The sequence below is a fragment of the Aulostomus chinensis genome, chromosome 22 (assembly GCF_037954235.1).
Source record: "Aulostomus chinensis isolate RoL2024-O1b breed Wild chromosome 22, RoL_Achi_v1.0, whole genome shotgun sequence".
Lineage (NCBI taxonomy): Eukaryota > Metazoa > Chordata > Actinopteri > Syngnathiformes > Aulostomidae > Aulostomus > Aulostomus chinensis.
The window spans coordinates 8,372,938-8,399,724 of NC_141341.1; the positions used below are offsets into that span (position 1 = coordinate 8,372,938).

The following is a 26,787-nucleotide window of genomic DNA, read 5'->3' on the forward strand; positions in this document are numbered from 1 at the left end:
TCAGGCAGAACACTTCTACGCTTCTCTGTTTTAGGCTCTGGAACTAACGTTTTCATTGAGGACATCAAAGGTATTTTAATCCAAATCTAATCTGAAATCTTTAAACACACAGGACATGGTAGTGAAACATAATGAGTAACTAATTTCAACCATCACCTCAACCTTCCTTATCTCTCCTTTAATCTGTGAAAATTGTAGCACAGTGTTTACTAATTCTCCTCTGGCAAAGGGTAAAAGAGGATGCAAAACTATTTCTAGAAGCAACAGGATTTTATTTTCTATTTTTATATTCAATGCCAATTAAAAATGAATGGAACAAAGTTAGCGTGTATTCTACATCCATTTATTTACAGCATGCAAGACGGGGCCCCATGCTTCATAATGTAGCGTTACTGTACAAGTTGAAGCTAACCGATATGAACTCTCTAGGCTCTAGCGCTCAATTAAATTGGCTTTGGTGGTTCAAAAAGATCACGTTGGTATGAACTGCAAAATATAGAATTGGCATTCTGTGACCAAAAAAATAAAATGTCTCTGTCCTTGAAGATCTAATAGCGGGCCTTCAGCTCACATATTGGGTCATGCTCTGCCCATGCTTTCCTCTTCCCTTTCGATTCGAGGAGTCTGACAGGCTCTCTTGTTCAAAAGGAATGAACTTGTTACCCATTAGTGAGTCAGTGCAAATGAGTGAAAAAAAAGTGGATTGAGTTCAGAACATGTCAGCTTACTTGAAAACTCTCAGAATGGGTATGCCCTTCAAAGGAGAAATCTCTCTCTCTCTCTTTCGCTCTCTCTGTCCATACAGATATATATATATATATATATATATATATATATAAATGAAACATATGGTCCCGTAGAAATATTTAGGCTCATATCAGTCCCTCACAAACATGAATACACTCAAACATTTTCTGACCTTCATAGTTGAGCTTGAAACCGTGTGCAGAGACGGCAAAGTCACTTGTCAATCTCAAAGAGAAGACGTTTCCTGTACTGGTGACTGGAGGAGGGACCTGGAATCCTGTTAGCCTGGAGAAATACAGAAAGACAGAACATGATGAGAGAAAATCTCCTAAATGTTCACAACACAAGATGATGTTACCCTTAAAGGAGGAAAGAAACAATATTGCCTCTTTTTCTGATGAGGAAAAGGTGCCTTGCAGAGCATAAATCTACAAATAAACTCTTTAAATGTTCAAAAAAAAACACATGAATCAGTGAAATACAAATTGGATGTGTCGAACCAGCTGTTTCCTACAGTTTGTTTACTCCACCCGACTGGAGTCATTTGGAGGTGTACTGAGACCAGCTCTCCAACAAGCTGTCATTCTATTTGGTCCATTTTTGGAACATAATCAGGTTGTTGTGCTCATGCCTGTGACACAGAAAACACCTTTGTGTGAACCAAACAAGGTAGGTGGGAAAATCGGACGATGCTTTGGCAGGACCACACTCTCACACCTGGTATTATGAGTTCTGAACAACTCTAATAAGCCTGTAATCTCCTATCACAGTAAAATTGATGTGTTAAATCATCATTTATTCATTTAAGTTGAGTACAAAAATACCCTGATACGCAACAACAGCTGCTACTCATTACATGAGACAGTATACAGACTTCCAGGAAATGATTTTCCACGTCTGCCTGTTTGATTGCACCCTTATCTCTGTTTGCTCTTACCAGTAGCACCGCCTGGCAGAGCCTCTGAGGCACAGCGCAAACAACTCTCCATTATTTGAAAATATAAAAAGGGACTGCAATAAAACCCCTACCAGTGGATAGGGGCTTTTAAATAAATCATGCCACAAGATGAAAGTGTACCAACAGGAAAGTGAGCCCTGGTCAGCTCACCAGTAATACCCAAATGGCTTTGTATACAGATGAGTAAACAACAAGATAGGAGTCAAGTAGAAAGGCAAGACTGACTTAAATCACTACCCCATCTTTTTTTAGGGGGGGGGGGACTGTGTCCTCCAAAAAAACAGGTTTTCAACTTTCTCTCTGTTTTTTTTTTTTCGATTCCTTGAAGTGAATGAGGAAGTGAGCAGGAGAGGAATGTGAGGCCAGCTTTTTCTCCAGGTATGAAAAAGAGCCAAAACTTTCCTGCTGCCACTGCAACACACTTTGTTCTTGTCCTGCAGCAATAATTCCTCCTTTTTATTTTGTCTTGCTCCTTCCTTCCTTTCTCTCCCTTCATCTTTCATCTCTCCTCCCACTTCGCTTCCTTTCTCCAACAATCCACTCCCATCTCCGATTCCTCTACAAAATGACCTTTCTCTCTCTTTCCTCCATCCTCTTTTCTGTTCTGTGGCATTTATCTACCTGTATCTCTCTATTCAGCTCTCCCTCTGTAGTCCCTTGTCTCTCCACCTTTCCATGCTATTCATACAGCTCTATCACCCTCTTTCCTGTATGCATCCTTACCTTTTCACCTTTGTCATCTCATTTCAACTCCTATTGTTTCATCTTTTGCCTCTGTTTCTTCTCGCTCACCACTTTTCTTACCCTCTGGCATCCATCTATTTCTATTTTTCCCTCTTTCTCCTCCTTACTAGTCCTTTAATGTAACATAGGATGCTTCCAGTTTCACTTGTCAGATGAATTTCTTTCAACAAATTAGTCAGCTGTTAGATTAGAGCTGTGTGGACTATATTCTTCTCCTTCACTGCAAGTACTCGCATCGTTTCCTAATACAAAGCCGAGCACTTGCGTAAAGACACTGGAGACTAATTCCGTATTCTCCTAGCAACTGCTACAGCTGACAAGTTTGTCGGAAGTATCCTGTTACTTTCTAATGCAGTCTTTCCAAAACTTAGGAAGTAAAATAGGTCACAGAACCATTTTAATTGGGACACTAATTGACAGATGAAATGATAATGATATCTGAATATATTTTTCTAATGAAAACTGGAGTGTTCCTTTTTTGTTGTTGCTCCAATTGTCTGTTTATGCATATTCATACACTGATGGTGAAGGAAGAAAAGCAATTTCAGATCCAGGATCTTTCTCAAGGACGCTTTGACACCTGGAGATGGAACCCTCAGGTTACCAGACAGCTCCCCTTCCACCTCACCTCACTGCAAACCAATAACATGCAAATCAGCTTGATTGGAGACTCCAAATTGCCTGTCCTAAGTGCGAGCGCGAGTGGGAATGCTTGTTGTGTCTTTATGTCAGCCCTGTGACTGACTGGCGACCTAATCGGGGTGTGCCTGACCTCTCGCCCAGTGTCAGCTTGGACCGGCTCCAGCCCCTGATGACCCTGTACAGGATAATGGATGGCTGGATGGATGGTGCGTGTAGGTCTGATGCTTTGTCGAGTTTAGTCCCCCCCCCGTCCCTCACAAACCAGTCCAGATGTGATTGTGTTCTGTGGCCGAATTAAGGACACCTTTTGAGATCTCCTCACTCTTCGTTGTTTGAATCACCTTGATGACGTTGTGTTGTTTATCAGTAGTTTATACATCAAAATGCTATGGCTGGTCATGATGTAATTTGGAAGTTTGAGTCCTGGAGAGATGCTAAATTTTGGATTTTGAGTAGGAAAAAAACATAGAAAATGTCATATAAATTATGTCTGTCAGGGACTTCCACCACACGACAACCTCGGAAATGAGATCGCAACATACAGTAACAAGTAACTCATCCGGCTGAAGTGTCTATTTAATATTAGAAAACATTTACACTGTGGGGTGACTTTATTTTGTATTCCCTGCCCTCTCCTTGCACTCGTTCCTCTCCTCAATCTGTCGTCTCATCTTTCTCTCCGTCTCCACTTTTTCATTTATTAGTCTTTCTACCAGTAGAAACAACGGCACTCCCTCTTAGAACCTGCCCTCTATCTATTCTCCCTCTCTCACCCTCTTTCATTCTCTTTTTCTACCACATACCTCGCTTTTATCTTCTGTTATGGACCTTCTTTATCACCTCTCTTCTCATCTTTTCATCTCCCCATCCTAATTTATATTTCTTTCACGTTTTGTACCTCCTTTCATTTTGTATTCACTCTCAGCCCTCTCCTACTCTCTCTTAACTTTCTCTCTCTCCACCTCCCCTTTCCTTGTATGACAACTATGATCACTTATCTTATTTTTCTTCAGCTGTTAACTTAAATTTGCTCCTCTCTCATACTTACGGACACACATATCTAATCATTCAGTCCATGCACCTTTGTGTTCATCCAAACTGTCTCGCATGCATCCATCCCTTCCATCAATTTGCCTTTCTTGTTTCCAGCCTCCCTTGTCTCTTCCATTTGGCCTTCACTTGAATCTTGATTTTCATTTCTTACCTGACTTACTCCCCTATTTCTGTTCCTTTGTTCTCTCATCTTGTCCAAAACCATCTGAAGCAAAATGGCAGCCTCTTTCTAAATGCTCCCCCGACTACTTATTTAATCTTTGTAATGATCTCTGACTATAATGTTCAGTTTTTTTAATCAAATATCTGAATCTTTTACCGTGATTTTGATTCATTTCAATGATATAGAGGCCTGTAATGGTTCTTCAACATCATACTGATAGTTGCTCCAAATTTTTCTTTTGTTACAGTTATAGCAGGTATTTGTTCAATCCATCCAGTAAATTCTATTTTTTGACAATTGCCATTAACAGCAGCATTTCACCAGTAATCCCTATGATTCTTAGAAACAGGTTTTTCTTGGAGTTCAATCTCCTTTGAGTTTTTAAAGCATTAAAATGCAAAGTGTTGGAACATCTATGTCCTTAAAGGTCTTGACTCTGGAACAAACAAATGCAAAGTTGCGCCAGAGAACATGTTGTGATGGAACCTTGTTCGCATCCCACCCTATAAGTAGTCAGAAATCCTTGGAACAACATTAATACTCAGTTCTCATTGGTTGGTCAATACGCATCCTCAAATCAAGCTTTTTTTAGGGATATAAGTATTTATTTTTAGAACTGCGCCATGGCAAGTTGCTTCTGGATCACAATGACTGGAGAGTAGCCACGATCAGCTCTGCCAGCCTCAGTGGAGCCAGAATGTGTGATCCAACTGAAAGCCAGATGTACTGCTGAAGCTGAACAGATATACGTATTTAACTCACGCCATACTTGTCCAGCCCCCCCCTCCTCTTTTTTTCTTTGATATTAACTGTTGAGTGATTTAATCGCATTATCTCGACTACAAAGTGGTTGAAAAATGGGCTTCGTCTGCTAATTTATGTGCATATTTCCAATCGGTAGTCACAGTGATAAGATCTCAGTGCAAAAGTCTGCACCTTTAAGGCTGTTTATTTTAAGCTAGTGTCAGTGTGTGCAGCTACTAGTCCCTAACCACCAGAGTAGCAACACTAAGAGACCACTGGGCGTGTTTGCCCTGGACTGAGGGACATCTTGTGTACATCAGTGGTTGTGTATTAGTGTGTGTGTATATGCTTGTTTGTGTATGTTTTATTGAGTTGATACTGACCTAAGGCGCGACCCCGAAGACTCAAACACTCAGAAATCCCTCTATCATCACTCTCTCCATGTGTGTCTATCCATCTTTCCCCATGCAACCCACATACCATTCCACTTTTCCTCTTCCCATTGGGAGAAGGGTAACTGTGTCGATTTCCGAGCCACTTACTTTCCTCCATCCTTTTCTCTTCCCCATGAGCCAGGTTGCTCTCTACATGTACACCAATAAATCCCTATCTGCCCACTGCCTCTTCTACTCTTTTTCTCTGCCTGTCTTCCTACTCGGAGCAAACATAAATCAGAGTGTATAATATATCATTTTGTCTTACATGTGAACAGCAAAGCTGCATTGCAAGTATTTGGAGTAGAGCCTCTATTTTTGTGCCCTTTGTACTTGTTGTGAAAAGAGTTATGGATTTTGGATTTAATTCACAGTGCTTAATGATGATCATCTTTTAGTGGAATTGTGATGTAATTAAGGAGCATTAGTCTCCCATTGGACTGCAGTTCACTATTTTTTATGATTGTGGTGTAAGAAATCATAACTGTCGCCTGTTAATCCTGTTGTTAACTCTTTATCTTTTTTACTGGATTTTGGCTTGTGGAAAGTTGCAATAAATCTTTATGCAGATGATCCTCTGATTTATCTTACTCTTGTGAAAGGAAAACATACATATTACGAACAAATGTAGCATAACAAGGAGGACACTTTGACTTCTGATTGTGCACCTCAAGTCCTAAAATGTACAATTTAACTCACACATATTCATGTTAAATCCTATCCATCTATATCAGGCAATTGTTCCAAAGGACATCTTTGCCATTTAATCAATATAAAAGCCAGGCTGTTGCTATTTAGACTGGTGTTTTTATATGACTTCTTGAACATCAGGTTCTCTTATTTCAATGCTGTTTCATCATACAGTGTCTAGTTAATATTCTTATGATCATCAGACAAACTCTCTCAAGGGCAACTATATTTCTTTTTACTTCATTTAGTTTCTATGACCTGGATGACAAAGAATCTTCACAGGCATTTGATGTTTCTTATTTATGTGCAACAGATTTTAAACATGTTCATCTTCACCAATTATAAGCTTGGCATTAACAAACTATGTATTTTAATTGTAGCAATGGTGAAATACTCCAAATGCGATCCAAACATTACCCTCTCCCTTTTCCTCCCCCTCTCCTCCTCTGCCTCATGTCCAGTAGATTTATTTCCTCTGCTCATGCCCAAAGTTCAGGGTCTGTAGTCAGTGATTGATTAACAACACGAGCCTGAGTGACACACACACAGGCGCACGCGCACACACACACACACACACACACACACACACACACACACACACACACACACACACACACAGAGTCATTTTTCAGGTTACAGTACATGTGGTCAATAGTCACTGGTGTGTCTAGTAAATCAGTCATTCACCACCCACCCTGAACTCTGAGCTGGCGATTCTGTATGTGTGTATGTTTTTATGTGTGTATGGAGGTCCTTGACCACGGTGGCATGCTATCCATTAAATTAGTCTCTCTCGCTCTCTCTCTCTCTCTCTCTCTCTCTCACACACACACACACACACACACACACACACACACACACACACATTTCAAAAGAACAGATAAAAATGAAAGAGTAAATAAAACAAAAAAATCACCGTTGCCAGGTCACCCTCACAGTCCACCAATGAAGTAAATAAAAACTTCTTCAGCTTCCATGTAGAGTTCCTCCTTTTATCTTGCTATATTTCAACAACCTGTCAGTGTGTGTGTGTGTGTGTGTGTGTGTGTGTGTGTGTGTGTGTGTGTGTTTGTGTGTGTGTGTGTGTGTGTGTGTGTGTGTGTGTGCATCTAAGTATTCATATAGCTGTGTGTGCCTCTCTTTTCACACTTATTGGAACCAACAGGGTAAACAACAATCCCTTCCAATTTCCCTCACCATTTCTGTGATGGCCAGGGATGATAAACCTTTTGTGTTGCATCCTGGAGGGGCTGTCCAAGACCCCCACCACCAACACCACTTGACTATCCACCACCACCTCTGGAGAGGGACACTCTAACTGGGGTTGAATAGTGGATTAAACTCCCTGTCAGCCCCAGAGGTTCCAAGGCGAACAGCTTTAGAGACTGATAAGAACTGATGCGCATATAGGAACATCCAACTGTTATGATGTGGTGCATTTTCGAGTGAAAGCATCGAGAGGCAGCCGGAATTCGATTGGAACGCTGAAATATTGAGGCATAATCTGGAGCTGTTAGGATCTCAATTTTCAGAACATGAAAATATTTTAGTAAGCCCATAACCACTTTTTTTTTTGGGGGGGGGGGGGGGGAGGGGGAACACAGGGTTTGTGCTGGCAAACAGCCAAACTAATGATCCATTTTGTAAGCTAGCTAGCTAAAGTAGCTTAGCTCATGATATGTGCATGCCAGTTAAAGCTGAAGATTGATTGCTGAAGGTGGATGTCATGATATTATTGATCGAAATTGGTTGGTACATGCTAAGGTGAACAAAATAAATTTCAATAGGCTGGATGAAATAATGATTGTATGTTAATTTAAAAAACAACAAAAAATAAATACTTTTGACGAGGTGAAAAATGTGTTAAAGTATTTTTCATTTCAATTTAAACATGTCACATACCTGTTTGATATATTACTTCCACCAATGTTCATATTTATTCATGAATGTTATGAAATTAACACTTGTGAGCGTCATATTTGCTCTGTTTGGAAAATAAAACTGCTTCTTCAAACAAATAGTGGTGTCGTATGCCACTGTGCTACCAATATTTGTTTCAATGATCAGTTCAAACAATATAGACCACAGACTTTTTAATATTTGCCTGTTGTATTCCTTACACACACACACACACACACACACACACACACACACACACACACACACAGAGGAAAAAAATGCAATGACATCAGCCAATTCCTGGATGAGCTGGACTGAAATCAGACCTATATTAAGATGGAGAAGCTTTTGTTGAGCAGACCTCGCAGGACATTCAGCAACAGCAGTAAACAGAACTGTTCCATTGTTGGAAAAGAAGTTGTTGGTAGTACTATTAAATGATAAATGTGGTCTACATCCTGATAGCTCCCCCCTTTTTCCCTCGTTTCTTTCTCTCTTTCAGGCAGTTAGATAGATAGTGACTGCCCCCCCCCAACACACACACACACACACACACACACACACACACACACACACACACACACACACACACCCAACCACCCCTAAGCTAAAGCTTGTTTAGGCTTCTGGCTAACCCATCACTTACTATTAAACTTGACATGCATGGAAAGGGACAAACACATGAACGCATACACTGGAAGGGGCATACACACACACACACACACACACACACACACACACACACACACAAATATTAGTACAGGAGCATGCACACACACACACACACAAATATTAGTACAGGAGCATGCACACACACACACACACACACATTCGTACAGGAGTGCACGCGCACACACACACACACACACACACACACACACACACCTGTATTTTGTAGATAGGTAAAGACAGATTGCATGTGTCTGCTGGCATTTAAAGGGGTGGTGTCTGGGCTGACAGCACCTTAAAGGTACAGTCGTTAGAGAGATATATGGATGGAAGGAGACATGAATGAAGGGGAAGATTAGATGGCATGGTGAGAAAAGAGGGAGAATGTAAAAGATGAAATATGATACATGCGCACAAACCCTACACACGAAACACACCAGCGTGGACGGTGGCAGTATAGGATTTTTGGTGAAATAAGTAAGCCGCTGACTCCAGTTAACTGATATTTCCTATTTAATGCCCTTTGTTAAATGATTCCTATTATATTATAAATGTAATGCAATGACCCTTTTTACATGTTAATTCCTGCTCTCATCGAGATCCTCTAAACTTACAGATAACTAAATTTGTGATATGCTATTTGAGGGATATTAGCCCTTCAAGTTTAACAACAATAGAAACTAGAAAAATAATACATTCTAAAATTGTACTTTTTATTTGTCGGATCAATAATCAATAGATAATAATGTAGTTTTCATATTTTCTCTTTAAAATATAGAATATGTATTTATGGATGTGGAGTAATTATTAACATTATTGTAGCAATAATTGTAAAACAGCTTTATGCAACGGGAGGAGGTTGAAATGAGAGATTAAATCAGGAGTAAGAGGGAATACAGGATATCCCCAGCTGAGAATCATCAATTTGTGGCCTTAGAACTTCAACGCTACAAGAGAAAACACTGAGTACAAAGTTTTAAACTTCACTCTCATGTGAATATATGGCCACTCCAACTCACACTACTCTATATACCCCACCCTGAACCTTGGGATGAACGGACTGTGCTGCTTTTAATAACCAAATTGACTTAGAGTGGTGTTTAGATGTGTGAACCAGAAATATAGCCTCTATAAAAAAAATAAAAAATTAAAAAGGCCTTGGGTGCTTTCGTGGTCTTCTTATTCATGAACCTGGCTTTATTGGAGTTTTTGATGATTACAAATACCATTAAATACAGTATAAAAACACTGGCATTTACAGGCTGTAGGAATAGGTGCACAAGCACAAGGTAATGAACCCTCCACTATCATACAAAGCCCAGACAGAATGAAGTTAGCTGAGAGTAGAACGGTGTCATGGCTCTCTTGTTTAGGCTATTTGGAAGTGAATAAATGCTGCAACTCCTCATTAAAACGGCAATGTCACTGGTTTGATGTCAATAGGACACCATAATTGATCCACTGCTGACTGTGTACGTCTTGCACTGACAAACTCTCATGCGTTATTAAGCACAGTTTCAAAGGCAATATAGATCCATACCGATAGCGTGGTGAAACGTCCGTGCAAGCTGGTGCGCATGACACATCGGAGAACATTATTTGTTTGGGTGGGTGGAAGGTGGATGACTCATACATCCAAACAGATTTACTATCCTGTATTATTTATTTCAAGCAGTTCTGTAACTCCACATTTTGTTGGAATTCTCAGGACAGTCTATCAGAAATCAAGTCAGGGTATTTCTGAAATGGTTGGATTCGCAAATTTTTGTCCATCCAAATTTTGAGTCAGTAGTGGTTCAAAGGTTCGCGAAGTAGGGTTGTTAAACTATGAATGCTGGCTTAATTCCCAAACTCAAAAGGTGCTGTTGATGGACAGACTTGGTGGAAGTCTTGATGACTTGTTTTTTCCAAAGTTAATGAATACGCTAGGAAACACAACTCCAACTCCTTTTTTTTTTTTAAAAGAGAAAATAGTGAAACTATTTCATCATACTGGGTGGTGTTTAATCATCCAAAGCAATATTGCCAAAATTCAAAGAGAAGCTAATTTTCATTCAATATGTATATTCAATGCAAACATTACAAAAGATCTATAAATCCATAAATTAAATATTCATAGTGTCATCAAATATATCCTCACCAAATTGAAAGAGGTACATGGCACAAAGGCAGAGAATTTCATTAAAAGCAAAGGCCTGACCAGATTCGGGGACTTTAATTTGCTAATGTATGAAAATAAATGTCATTCTTCATCCAAAACACTCCTTGAAGAAAGAACTGAAGGGAAAAAAAAGGCTTCCAGTGGTCATTGCAATGTTCTTTTTGTGAGGGGAGTATATTACCAGTGTGTATTTCTCCGATTGTGTTTCTCTAAAAGTGTTCGTTATAGCCAGGGGTGTCCAGGCCATATTCCGTAATCTAGTTTAAATGTTTAATAACACACGGCTGACACTCTGTAATGCATACTAATAACACAGACACACACAGAGGTGTGCAAATACACACAAAAAAGACCTATTAGAGGGTCTGCTGGAGCTAGCACCACCTTAAGAGTTGGGAACAACAATGGTCATTATACAGTAGGGTGGCATTTTACACTGAGACACACACACATAGTATATAATGCCCGTGGTCCAGTGAGGATACACACAGTCTATAGTGGTCAAGTGACAGACAGTGATTAATTGATATGTCAACAATGTGTGTGTCCATGCATGCTCATGTGTGTTAAGGTCACTACATGGTCTTTTAATTGGATTCTTGTATTTCTGTCTTGAAGGATAATGGAGAGAGCAACGGAGCAGAGAGGAACACATTGTTCTCCGTGTCTGTGCCTTTATGTTCCACTGTCTCCACTCTATTTGTCACCTCTCCCTCTGTGGTAGAGACTCCAAGTTCCAAAGCCCTCACATGTACCCCTCAGCTACGTACCTGAACAATTAACAAAAGGGCAAAACTCAACAGTGCAAGTATTTAAGCACTGCTAAATAACATTCATTTACATTATTTCCCAAATGTTTAATTTGTCTTGGTCAAGGTTCATGTTCACTCTCCCAGTTTTCATGCTGGATTTTTTGTTGCGTAAATCACAGATAACATCACAAATCTCAAATCAACATCATTTTTTTTTGCCCACAGAACAACCTACGAGAAAAGTCCTAATCAGTGACACAAAGCATTCCAAGCCTGGACTGGCCTAAAAAAAAAAAAAAAATATTTGTCTTCGACTTTGAAGACATACGCTGTAAAACCTGCACTGCTGGACAAAACCACACTGCATCAGCTGTCCACACCTGTCTTCATAACTCAGTTTGGAAAGTCCCTTGTGAACAAGCCTTTTTCCAGTGTAGGGACTCAAATCGAATCAAAATTTAATCAACTTCCCGGAAAGAAGCATACTTGAAACTGAGAGTGTAGAACAATGATTGAGCAGGTGAGCAGGAAGAAACTGAAGCGCAACTTTATTTAACCTGAGTAATGTAATTATTTGTGATTTTGTGGTCTCTGGTGTAATTCTGTTAAAAATTAGCTGTATTGAACTGCTACTGCAGACTTGAGTCAGTGATTGCCGACAAGCAAAGATTAACCTCTGACAGCAGTTACAGGTCAGTAGTTCAAACACGGGGGAAACAAGAGTTCAAAGTAAAATACATCTCCTGTACTAAGTGGGAATGATGAGGGAAACCCAAGACCGTGCACGCGCTCTGCTCTTAAGCTTGCAAGCATCATCAAGTAAAAAAACTTAGCTCGTGAACAAAATCTTTTAAGTGACCGTTGAGGTTGTTAGAAACAGCAGGGGATTAAAATGGAGAAAAAAAAAACTACATTTTTTTTGCGACAAAACACTTTTTTAAATAACCTCTGACCTAAAAATGATCTAACTCACATTAGTAACCAGCTGTTTCCACTGCTTGGGTCTTTATGGATATTCCCAATCCTTGTCTTGGTCTCTGGACAGCAGGGAATGTGGAGGGTACTAGCTGGCACCAAAGAACAATTGCGACTTGCCAAAGCGAAAGTAATTCCTCAAGGCCACTCTCCATCTTTTGCTGGTTGACAGCCAAGACCACCTCCTCTTCCTCTAATCTATTTGTTGCAACCCCACGAAAATCCACATTGCACATGGAATTTCTTTTGCTTAAAAAATACTTGAAAACTATATGATGATGATCAGTTACCAGGGTCTGCACTCAGTCGGATTCTCTGCGCGTTTCATATTTCCCTTTCTTAATACAGATGTTCGCGGATGCTATGATCAACTGGCTGCACAGGATTTTGGCATAACATTTCTTAGCAGCTCACAGTCTGGCATACACTTAATATAATAAAGGCAAAAGAAAGACAAAACTCAAATCAAATACGACAGCACTGCTAGGGCTTTAGGGCCATACATATACTTGTAAATCAAATCAACTTAAAGTTAGACATGTAGCCTCCAGTGGACTGAGATCCACAGAAACAAAATCCTTGATGTACTGCAAAATGATACCAACTTCATAACGTGTAGAGGGTCTGAGACAGTCGGATGCCCTGTGGAAAGGCAGTGTATATCTCTTTTAATGTGTGACACTGACAGCATGACTGTTTCGTAATGTATTTCCCTTCCCAGAGAGATTATTGTGTCTATCACGATCAACTAAATGATCAGGAAAATTGAGGAAAGGAAAAGAAATGACCAAAAAAAGGCTGTTCACCTTTGGGGAAACATTCAGATACAGTAGAGGAGAGAGAGAGAGAGAGAGAGAGAGAGAGAGAGAGAGAGATTAATAGCTGGTCATTTAAAATACCACAACATGGCTACTCTTTTTGCCAAGAAACCAACAAAGCAAGAATCCTGCAGCACAATCTGACATTTAATAAAATCAAATAATGCAGTTGTCCACTGTTACAATGACGTGCTTCTCACCAAATAACCATACAATTTGTACTGTGCAATAACCTGCTGCTAAGTTTGTTTGGATGCTTGACAGCAAAATGATCCTATCCTCTGCACTCACCATGTCAAAACAGAAAGAAAAATAATCTAATATGAGGGTACATGCATTAGAATTAGTTTAAACAGGGAATGTTATTTAATACAATAATAATTATTGATTGGAATATCAAATCCAACAAAAGAGATTAAAAAAAATCATTTATTGCAGCCAAAGGAAGTTTGCAACAGTGAACAAAATTTAGTTTGGGATTTCGTTTCTGAGGATTTTTTGGAAGGATTGTTGAGTTGTAACGCGTGCAAAACAGTGAGGGGCAGCAGTTACACATGCAAAATTAGACACGTACAAGACGTATATAACTAAAATAAACCACAAGTCATGTTTTTTACCAAATTAACTAACATTCATTGCTGGGTCCTTATTGTCAGCACGAATATGACGAGTGAAAAGGAGAAACAGAGGTACAAGCCGCATGCTCGCCAGAAACAATGTCACAGGGTGCAACATGCATCAAAATGAGTTTAAAGATACTGTAGGCTAAAGATCAATCAGCCAATGTGGCCGCCACAAGAAATTTCACAACGACCGAAATCGATAGCAATCCAGCTAGCGTGGACGGTGTATCCCTGCAACATGTTTCAGCAGGTAAAATCAACCAATGCCGAGTCTGGTCAAAAAAACAAACCTACCATCTGTAACGTTTTGTCTAGAAATGGCGGTGGAGACGGAGAAGCAGCATATACCCACAGTGTGAATGAGTCACTGCTGTGCCTCCCTGTTTGTGTTATGTGACATGCGAAAGGGAATGATTCCTCTGTCATCCCACGTCAACATAGAGTACTGGTGGGCTCCGTGTTCAAACAGCATGACTCACAAAAGTCGAGCTTCAGCGTGGTTTTCTTCATATAATGAGAGAGGAACGTCTTCTCCTGCCCACACAGTTCACTACGAAACTCCAGTGGGACGGCGGGTGGGTTTGAGACTGCACAAAGATGTTATTTTCTGAACAAATGCCAAAAACCTAAAAATTGCATCCTCCAAAAGATAAAGAAAAAAAAGCACTTATTCTATCACTGACAGGTAACGCTCGAGACTCCATTTTTGTTGTTGTTTTTTTACAGGTATCAAGGGCAATAACGTTAATCAATCCACTTCAGTGAGAAAAAGCAGCATTTCAGGAACAAAGACATTTGTGGCTCCTCTGTTTGAGGATACTAACTCAAAGGAAACAGTGCTGCTCACACTGACAGAAGCACTTTGGGAGACAGAAACACCCAGAAACTATGACAAGTTATACATAGAAATAGGGAAAACATGCTCAGAAGTGTATAAAATCTTTAAAAAAAAAAAAAAACACTACCAGCCATAACATAATTCTAGTGTTTTTGTCCAAATATTGGAGAGGAAAGCATCCCACATTCTCTAGAAAACAGCATGCAATGCAGAAGGAGACAACTTTTCCCATTTCCTCTTTCTCTTGATCCCATGTTTTTTTTCCCTCCATTCCTTCCTGCGCTCCTCTATCCCAATAGTTAGAATGTCTTTCTCACATCCATTTCTCTGCTCTCTCCTCATGTTTCCCTCTGCCTTTGTCATCGGGAGAGCCAGTGTCTCCATTCTTCCCTCCAGGGGCAGAGGCCAGCTCTGTGGCTCATCATAGTGATCCCTCCCTTGGGGAAAAGTCTGCCTGACACCTGGGTGACTGCCTGGGTGAAGGAACTGTGTGTGCCTATGCGTCTCTGCATATGTGTGTGTCAAGAGGCTAATAGGCAGCTTGAGGGGATTACCAGCTTTGCCACTGGGATTACTGGAACTTTACTACCACATAAACACATACTTACAAACATATACACACAAGAATGTCCATAGTACCAGACAGGAAAGTCATCCAAGGTGTATTGGCTGACTTGCAAGACCACACTGGCTCTCATTAACCTGCAAACCTCCAAAACACACCAGGTTAAGAAGATTCAGTCATGATCGGGGTTAAGTGGTTCTCACCAGGGCCGTGCACTGCTCAACAGCTTCAGCACATCCAAGTCCACTCCTTTTCATGCATGAACAGTCTATTTGGAGTTAAGAGAAGTATGGTAATTAACTATGCTGTCGGTTTAACCTGAGCACACACTGACGCTACAATGCACAAAGCATCCCCTGATGTTGTAGCTGTGCCCGAATCGTTGCCTAAAAGTGTCGCTACTTTAATGGCAAAGCAACGTCAAGTTTTTGCCAAGGAAATGGAATGGATTATGACTTTCACTTTCTTTTGGGAAAGACTTTGAACCACATACCATCACGGACACATCCAATTGCTTTGTTTGTTGCCACAGATCTGCCATGACAAGCTGAAAGTTTCACGACACCGCCAACTGCCACAAGTGTTCCTTGCTCTATTATGTAAAGTCACTGATGAATATTTATGAACAAGGAACAGCAGGTACTCATCTTTGTCCTTCCAAGTACCATAAGTAGATACTGCCAAAGATTGCTAGATGAGCGTTGCTCTCAATTAGGACTTATTTATGGGAACATTTTGCACTCCATTATTGGTGGAACATAACAAACAGAACATATATTAACGGTTTCCAAGCTACTGTACATATGTGTGTAGTATAGGGTACATTACATGCCAATTACACATATTTGAATAAATGCTAAATTAATGTACTATCTTCCGAATACAATTTTTTTTCCCATCGGCACGGAAAGAAGTAGTATCTAAATGTGTGTAATATTCAGCCACTGGGACCTTTGGCAACTAAGTTTTGAACTAATTATCTCCACCAAGACGGTAATATGATCACCAGCGGCAGCCTGTGTCTTCGCTGGGTAGTTTGTTAGCAGGATGTCTCAAAAGAAGAAGCTAATGAACAGATTTGAATTAAATTTGATCAAACAGTAGATCCTGGATGCTGAGGCTTGGTCTCGTTCATTAGCAGGATAAAGCTATTAGCAGGGACACACATTCCCATCAAATTTCTGGAGATGATTTGAAATGGTTAAATACAAATGTTTTGGCTTCTGGAAATCATCTTGGTTTGTTTTGTTTTTTTCTCTCTTCATTCCCTGTTTATCATTGTTGAGTGGAGCACTGTTAAGAACAGAGTTTCCCTTGGGGATGAATAAAGTATTGGGATTCGGATTCGGATTCTGACTGTATTCTGGACTGAGAACCTAGTTTGCTTTTTTTTTTTTTGCCTTTGAATAATTCCATTCCCTTATTGCATCACAAAAGGCTTCATGGAAACTGTGACTGCATTTTTCTCCATGCATGCTCCTCCCACAAAGGTTACTTTCATTTCATGCTGCCAGAGGGGTAACCTCCGATTACGGTATGGGGCGTGACACACTCAAAAGAGCTGACCAATCAAAACGGAGTGGGCTTTTTTTAGGGCAGGAATCCAAACGTTCCATTTCTAACAGAAGTGACTGCAATCATGGCCTGTAGAGCTGGAACTACGAGGTTTTTTGTTTTTTTTTTACTAGCAAATGCATGTAAATACAAAAAAGTACAGCACCAAAATTAAAATATTAACCTCGCAAAGTTGCATAATATGGTCCCTGCAATGAGCTTTTGAAGGCTCTTGCAGTGTTGTCATTGGTTTTGCCGCACCTTGCCTCAATGCCATCGGTATGTCAGGGTTTTTTGGCTGACACTCATGGTTGTGCTCTCCACTGATCATGACTTTATTCGGGGACAATCACAAAAAGTCATTTGTAGGGCAGGTTCTACAGTAGAAGTTAGTATCTACAGCATATCCGCACATTATAATGGATGGGCTACAACAAACCTCCTCTCTCATAAAACTGAACAGACTCCTTGCAGAAAAAAATCAATTAACACCTGCCCCAGGTGTATTAGACTTACACAGACATAATCTCAAAGGACTACAGTGGCCGCTATATGACACAAAGAACAGGATCTCCAAAGATGAGAGATATCACCTGAGGATTTGACTCCGGAATAGTGTACCGCAGTGTTAAAGTTATTGCAATGATTAGAATTATAATCTTTGCTGGGCTGAGCTGAAAAGAACAGAGCTGGTTATCAGTGCTGAATTAATGACATTTATAGAAGAATTGACAGAGAAACAGATGGGGTGGGGGTGGGGGGTGGGGGCTGAATTAATATTGCAAAAAGGGAGACACCAGGGGGGGGGGGGTGAGAGAAAGACATTAAGATGAAAGAGTGAATTACATTCATTCAGAGAGAGGCAGACTTAGAGAGATGAGGACAGATTGGGAGAAAGAGAGATGATACCAGTGAGTGTATATCAAGGCTGGAGTGATAATGAACTGAAAGCTTATGTTCAGAGAGAATAAAAATGAAAGAGGGGAAAAACATGTTGAATGAGGAAGGTGGAATGATGGATGAGCTGAATTCCACTGGCCTGACTGCTGTCATGCTATAGAATAGGCTGTTATCATCACACGTCAGCCGTCTATATGGGCAAGAACAACCGATGAGCCCGTTATCAGAAGTTTAGGAGCATTTCTTCCTCTACAGTGGTGAGAGATAGCGTTGCATGTTGTCTGATGCTTCAGAAATAAAATGTTTCATGACATCTCGGAGCGATGCGTAAGGTGAGGTTAGGCGCAAACGTCACACGGGGTTGCGGAGGACTTTATAGTGGCTCTACAGTACCAACGGCTGACTTTTGTTGCTCAGCTTCCACAAGAACAGCACTGCACCAGGTGGTTGTGAATAAAACAAAAAACAAAGATCAGCATGTGCGTCAGATTTTTCCCATTCAACTTAAAAAATTTGCACATTCACAGCAAGGACCCATCGTATTGAATGAGACTGAGGCAGTCCACACTGAACAAGATCACACCATGAATGAGCCCACGTTTGGAAAAGAGTGATCAAAAAGAACAAATTGCAGATGGTCTCATTTTTATATTTGTATAGTGGTACTGAGCTTATATAGAGCACCAACATTAAAGTATAAGACTGAGTATTAGAATTTTATCATTATCTTATCCGCAAAAAATGTTTTAAAACCCAAAATATAACCAATATAGTGAAAAGTGCTGATACACAAACTACTATTTGAGGACCTTCACCCCAACTTGTGCCACTTGGACGTATTATACAGTACATGTTTGTGTGGAAATCCTCCTGGGAGTCAACTTTTACACAACATGTAATATCCCCTAGGCCTGTATCTTCGCGATGTTGTTGTCTCTGTAAACTCTGGCAATTATCAACTGAAAGGAAGCTAAGAAACTCTATTAGCTTAAAGAGGACAAAAAAAATCCTTTACCAAAACCTGTGGTTCGCAGTCTTGACCTTGTTATGCAACCGCATTCCCATTAACAAGAAACACTCCTGATTTAAATAGCTGAAAATAGCTTTTCAACTTCATGTGAAATCATTCTTCAAATACATTCCCACCCACAGCTTTCCTCGACATGCTGTGCAAAGATTAGCAATAATGCACAAATCAAAGCACTCAACACACACACACATGTTCAGTTGCATGGATCATTTACATTCTATTAGACACCTACTGGACATCAGATGTGGCAAAGTGTTTTTGATTTTTTTTTATGTGAATGTATCCATCCATCCATCCATCTTCTTCTGCTTATCGGGGGTTGGGTCATGGGGGCAGCAGCCTGAGCAGAGAGACCCATAATTCCCTCTCTCCGGCAGCTTCGTTCAAGTCCTCATGGGAGTTCCCAAGGCGTTTCCAGGCCAGGTGAGAGACGTAGTCTCCCCGACGTGACCTGGGTCTTCCCCGAGGCCTCCCACCGTTTGGGCGTGGCCTGAAATCCACCCTAGGGAGGCGTCTGGGAGACATCCTGACCAGATGCTCAAGCAGTCGAGAGTGGAGACCTTGGCGGTCCGATCCTGGGCTGCAGAAATTACTGTCATTTGTAGGTTCAGTCTGAGCACTGTTCTCCAATTCTTGAGTTTCCTGTTTACAAATGCACACATCCACTGAATTGTATCTCCTTCACAGTACAATTGCAAGTTGTCACTCTCAAAGAACTGCTGGGGGTTATACAGTGTCCTTGTAGTATTCAGTTCATTATACTTCTTTTTCTGTAAGTTTTTTTCCCTCTATGCTTTAGAAGACGCAAGTTTCATGAATAGTTCCAATCACTGATCTGCAGTTACACTGAAATATAAGCAAATACTGATTGGTGTACGTTTGAGAGTCCTTAGGTTTTTAGATGCTAACAAAGCCTGCAGAGACATCTGTGCACCTGAAATATGAATTAATGCAGATTGGGTATAGTGACAAAGTGTTGGTCTGGGCCTCAAACACAGGAGCAAACAGGGTGGAAAGCTTTGAAAAAAAGACACTGAATAAAAGAGTTTTTTTTTTCCTCTTCCTTCCTGTGTTTTTAACCTGAGCAAAGCTATTTGGAACTTCTAACATCCCCCCCCCCCCCACACACACACACACACACACACGCACACACCCTACAGGGCAGAACTGATGCAGGAAGAGATGAAATACCATTACCTAAGGGATAAACACACCTCAATTCACACTCACACAAACCGCTAACTTGCACAGATGCATGTACATGTATACACCTCATTCTTTCCTCCAGAAAAATTTGACTCAATTTCATTTAAGGAACACTGTCCCATCATCAAAGACCATATTTGCTTATTTTCACATCAATCACCCATCGCTGTTTCCACTGGACTTTGTGTGTGTTCCTTCTGTGTTGTTGGTTTTTTTTTCTCTCCATTTTGTAGCTTTGTGCCTGTATGAGTGTGTTATGTGTGTATTGATGCAGCCCAGTGCACATGGAGTTTTGTCATTGTGTTTGTGTGTAGGGATGTGGATGTGATTTAGTCAGGTGTAAAATTGGTGCTGTAGAGGATTGCGGACACAAACTGGGTCAGGGCAATGGAACAGGAAGGGTGGATAAACTAGCGAGTATATATTAAAAAGTTGAACAGATTTAACAGATCCTGTTTTTTTCGTGGAATGTAGTGCAGGCAGTACAGGCCATGAAATACTGCAGGGGGGCCACTAGAGGTCTTTCCCACCAACTAAAAGCTTTAAATCCCCTTTTATGATAAAAAATACAACACTGATATTGTGTTGAATGTGTAAAGCTTATGTATAAGCTTTATATAGTATAAACCTACGCTATTCACTGTGTATTTCTCATATTTGATGTTTTAGAAATTGTTACGCTCCAAAAAATGGATTATAATTTGCACACATAATTGGTCTCTTGATAAATACACCCATGGTCATTTCCGAGGAAAAAAATGTTGTGTCCAAGAATGACGCTTCCAGGAATGACATATTCACGTCTGTTGAGCAATAAATCTCTGTATGTATGTCTCTGACTCGATTAAATCAACAATCATTCACACGATTGATGTCAAATGGTGTGCGAGCATCGCTGGTGCCGAAAGGAAATGCAGGGCCGGGTTTGAAGTGTGAGGTCTGAGATTACAATCAGGGTAGCTTTGATGCCGTCTGTCTGGAGGTATGGATCTGTTTCAAAGTCAAAGATCAAAGATCAGAGATTGTCAGGGAGGTTTTGGTGATGTCACACAGTCCATGGCCCCACCCCTCAAACATCCAGTAATCCACTTAATTTACCCCCCCCCCCCCCAAAAAAATGCATTTTGCACATTTTCTAATCCACCTTCGATATGTCTGGAATATTTATGGATTGCCGCAAAAGTCCTTCTTTACATCTGCTGGTAACCTGAGTATCTTTTCATCTATTTTTTTCACTCCATATTTTTGATGATATCCAATTACTCATTTCCAATGCTCCACTTGTTCCCTCTCTCTCTGTCTCTCTCTGTCTATGTCTCTGTCTCTCTCTCTCTCTCTCTCTTTCGCTCTCTTCTCTGTATGTTTCAGGAAACTAATCTGGAGTGATCAACAAGCAGTTTTACTCAAGTAGAAAATGTAAATCAGGCATCGCAATTTGAAGGGACACAGCAACTTTTTGGAAAATCTGCTCCTTGTTCATTTTCAATGTCTGACAAGCACAAAGATGCACATCTCTGTTCTCTGAGTGCTTTAAGGAGCTCCCTAATTCTCTTAAGCTAAAGAGTGTTTTAAAAGAATGAGTATTTGATGACTTTTGAGACTGCTGTCCACTGATAGCTTTCACTTTTACCAACTGTAAGCTAACTAGCAATCAACTGTCTGTTGTGGATCTGTCCATTGTAGGGAGGAGAGGATTTACAGTATCTTCTCTGTTAAGCTGGCACTAAAAACGATGTGCATCTCACAAAAAAGTTGGCATTTCCTTAACACAGGAAAGTCTTCCTCAACAGTCTGATACATTTGACACTGCAGTCCGTTTGCCACACAAACAGCTCGCAAAAGCTGAATTTAGTTAAATTTTTTTTTTTAAATGGATCCATGAAAATTCCAATAAAGAAACTCTGCTTTTGTAGTGACACATGAAAGGAAAACAGTGAAAAGAGAGAGAGAAAGAAAGAGGGAGAGAATTTGGGAATGAAAAATATATGGAGCTGGAATTCAACCATAGCCAACACATCCATTCATCCATTTTCTTCCCATTATATTGTACTGTTAAAAGGTCATGGGGGCCTGGAGTCTATCCCAGCAACTTTCGGTGCGAGAGGCGGGGTTCACCCTGGACGGGTCACCGGACCATCACAGGGCCAACACATATAGACAGACAACCATTCACACTCACAGTCACACCCACATAAACCGAGCCCATGGCTGGACTGCGGGAGGAAGCCGGAGTACCCAGAGAGAAACCCACACAGGCACAGGGAGAACATGCAGACTCCACACAGAAAGACCCCATGCTCAAGCTGGGGCACGAACCCAGAACCTTCTTGCTGTGAGGGGACAGTGCTGACCACTGCACCACCGTGCTGCCACTGCCGACACAGTGGAACACCATGTCACTGGGGAGGTGGTGATGGTAGTGTTTGCTCAGAGGGCAACTTCGATGGCTGTATACTCCACATTGAACGATATGAGGGTAAAAACATGTCATGACAAATACTGGGCAGACATGATTTACCTTGACATCACCTTTGGGATGCATCTATTTCATGACTTTGGACAGCAAAAAACAAAAAATGATGGAGTCAGCAGGATAACTTCACGCACAATGCACACTGAGAGTGACAGGATTATTATACTGCACCCAACATCCATCGCTGCCCACAGCTTTAACAAAACTACCACAAAAATATACAGAGTTTTGCAGCCACACCCTGAGTCAGATACATAACGGTCCACTCAAACTGCCTATTTTCCCAGAGTAAAGGAACAGAGAGAGCAGGACCATGACCAGTCCCTTTGCACTCTCACAAATCTCTCCTTGCCCCCCAGTAACCTATGGTTGCTCATTCACTGACCTGTCTAAAGATGGATGCCCCTATACTTCAGCTCCCTCACCAGCCTCGGGACTCCAAGCTTTACTCTCACAGAGCTGATTCAATGATAGCTGACGAATAAAAAAATTATTGTTCTTTCCTCCAAACCTCAGTTGTACTTCTCATTCCTCAGCAATGACACATAATAGATTTTTCAAATTTGTATGCAAGTTCAAAACAAGTTAATTATAACAAGGCACATCTTCCATACCTCCATCCACTCTATGCCTATACATCCTATAAATTTATCATGAACACTTGCTGCTCTGCACTTTTTAAATCACGACACCATTAATTACAGTGGATGAAATGAATGCAAACCAATAAGGGAAGGAGAATATACGTGCTGATCTCTACATGTGTACAATCCATTTGCCAACTTTGTGGGTTTTGACATCTTCAGGATGAGAAAAATTCTACCTTTACACACCATAAATTACCAATAACAGCTTCTAGTACGTCCTTGAGGCTGTTGGATACAATTCTATGTGGACTGTTGAAAGAAATTGCGGACGATAAAAAACAATAGGTGCATTACTCACACCAGAATATCACTTTTATGTCATCTGAGGACTATAATAAGTGGTAGACTATTACTGTGAGGTGTTGTTCAAATAAGTTGTTGTCACGACTCCTTATGACAGTCTGCTGCTGAATCTCACGACACCACAGGTAACCAAGTTAACACTTCATTCAAGTTCATCTGTGTTTATCACCTCTGTCTTATATAAATATGAACCAGTCATTTGAACAACATTTCTAGCGATCGAGCCAGTCAGACGCTTGCCATGCATCCACACAAACCTTGTTTTCTTTTGCAAATCGTTTAGGAACAAATTTGCCAGCAGAAAACAAATAGGACCAGAATAAAAATAGACAGATTGATAGATGGCACTGATGAAATATTCATACAGGTGACCAGAGTGAACTTCAGTTATGGAACCAATTATGCTTCTTGCTGTAAAACTTGTTTGATGCCATAAAGTTTTCCGTTAGGATGTTACAGCGGATATTCCCACATCACCTGAATGAAGCAATAAAAGATGCTCGCACACGAAATGAAGGGAAAGATGTAGAAAATAAAGATGCAAATAAACAATGATAACAATTCATTTATTCAGAGTATGTAACATCATGGTAACTGAATATATCAACAATGAACAAACCAGTTTGCAGATTTTCTTAAACATGATATAAAATAAAATAAAAGTGGGAAGTACCAAACCAAAAAGAAATGTTTAGTGGAAAAGGACCCAGCCCTATAGTAGCAGCAAATAAAGAGTACTGCACCTCAGATGGGACTTCTTGGCGAGTACTGTCGGTAGTCTTTACTCCGCTCTTAGTTTCTTATGGCAGATACATCTTTTGGATGCTGACTTGGCCTCCAATTTGTCCTGATCTTGATCTGATCAAGCATCTGTAAGATGTGCTGTTCAAAACAAGGTCAACCCACCTCAAGACTTGGCTAACACCTCGCTTACAAGACGTAGCTGCTGTTAGCTTTTGCAGGCCGGATAACTATGGAGTGCTTTGTACTTCTATGGTAGTAAATAGAACACTGGAGCTGCTGGAGCTGCGCTTATCTCAACTACTGTCATGCGCTCTTCTCCTTGCGCGTCCGTCATTGTCTGTTGAGAGTATGCCAACACCCCTTGCAAGCAGGGAGGACGCTAGCAGAATCTGAGGACATAGTTAATTGCCTCTGCTGTCTCATCCTCTTTTTCTCCTGCTCTCTAATACCAACACACAAGCAACTGCACACACAGACACGGGGCAAAATAGTTATTAAGAGGTCAGATTAATTAGCCAGAAAATGTTTATTAAGGCCAGATTGATTAACAGGGGCTACACACATTTGTGTTTGCACATGGAATACAGCAGACTGTCCAATCTGTCTCTCCTTTCTTGTGTTATTAAAATAACACAAGCTCTTGTTTCTTTTTGGGGACTGTTTCATCTGTCATTACATACAATCACTTTTTTAACCCTAAATACGGTAATAAGTTATTGATTTTGGATAAGAGGCAATTGTGAAAGGTAAAAAAGAAGTTAACATCTCTTGCATTTTTCACAAATCATGGGTCTGACCCCTCACCTCGAACCTCCAACAGAGAAAGTCAAAGTGGCTTACAGAACAATTCCCTTTTGGTCCCACATCCTTCTAAGTTTTGGGTTCTAAATATTTTCAAAACAAAAATATATATATATATATATAGGAGGGCCCCACTGATCCCCACAGGGAAATTTTGTTGGTAGCCAACAATTGATTTCACAGAACTACAGAAGAAACCAGAAAGGAGGGGAAAAAGTAGCTAAAATAACCTTATTGCTGGTGGTGTGCATGGTAATCAAGCATCACGGAGTTGGGACCCATAAAATTATCCGAATATGCACCCAGCTAATGAGTTTCACATGTGTGGATAATTGTTGCTTCCAAGTTTGATTTTGTTGTGATTTAATTGCAGCAAAGGTTTGGAAGTCATGCAACAATAACTACATCGTGATGGTGAAAGGATTTGTGAAGTTGGCTTCATGATGACAAGACAACAAGAACTGTCTACCGCCTTTCTCCTCCTGAGCACCATCTGTGCGGTCTTCATGACGGACAGCTTCAGCTGCTGTTTAGAGAGGCTACAACCAGGGGTTAAAACAATTAAAAACTAACAAAATTTTCATTTGAGTGTGTTGCAGGTTGACGCTGATTTGTCAGTTCCAGGCAACTGCAGATGCAACATGGCAGACTCTGTAAACCAGGACCCCTGCAGATAGAAAGAGGTCATTCTAAGCTGATGAAAAACACAATTATTCTTAGTTGGTGGTGATTATACACTAATTAAAACATATATAGTGAATATCATATTACATTTCTGCCAAAAGACCCCTCTAAGTCCCACAGACTGCTCCTTCAATCAAGATATAAAAGTGGATTCTTTCATGTGTAGGGCACCTCCCTTGATTGCTGCATGTTCCAGAGACATGTTCCAACTTGGCCTGTTGTCAGCACAGCAAGCTGGCACTCGGTGGTGTGAAATGCTGGCCGATGAATTATATTATTAAGTGACTTTGGTGTAAAACACAGAATCAAAGACTATAAAATAACAATTCCTCTTAGCTGGCTCGTGATTATTTATTGACTGGACTTAGAAGTTGTAATAATTGACTGTGACAGAGTGCTTTGAACTTTGGGTCAGACTGTTCTAACTGTCCACCCTCTTCACCACGTTGCTGTAACACATGATGAATGGAGCTGGTCTTGTTGGTACTCCCTGTGCCCTTACAGATTTGGGACACACACACACACACACGTTGGTACTATCTTCGAGGAGATCTGTCATTGAAATTAATTAATTTGCATTTCCCTTGCCCCTTACCCTAACCTTAATCTGTCACAGTCCCATTCGGACTACAGGTTTTTAATTCTTTCAGTGTTTGACTTTAGTTTAGAATTTTTTTTTTTTTTTTTTTTGTCGCTCATGTGTTATTGTATTGCTTCTTGCTCCGTGTCTTTCCCCACAGTTTAAATCTACTCACTCGTGTCTTGTTAGTTCAACGGTCACTCCTCAGGCCTGCCCTGCTCCCTTTGCTCATTGCCTACATTTACATGTACTCTGTATTCAACTATTATTCTGGTTTTTGACCTCATTCTGAAAATGACAACATTCCTACGAGGATGTTTACATGGCTTGGGAAAATTAATATTCCACTAATCATCCTGTTTACATGCAGCCATGCAAATTATGACTAAG

At 40.5% G+C, this 26,787-nt stretch overlaps 1 protein-coding gene across 4 annotated transcripts in view; it reads right to left on the reverse strand.

Annotated features, from left to right (window-relative positions):
- LOC147240602 (CUB and sushi domain-containing protein 3-like) overlaps positions 1-26,787 on the reverse strand; it is a 350,230-nt gene that overhangs the window by 232,033 nt on the left and 91,410 nt on the right. For all 4 annotated transcript variants that reach the window (XM_086194222.1, XM_086194221.1, XM_086194218.1 and 1 more), the window contains exon 4: positions 920-1,032. In XM_086194222.1, coding sequence (XP_086050348.1) covers positions 920-1,032 — 113 coding nt within the window. The remainder of the gene's footprint in view (positions 1-919; positions 1,033-26,787) is intronic.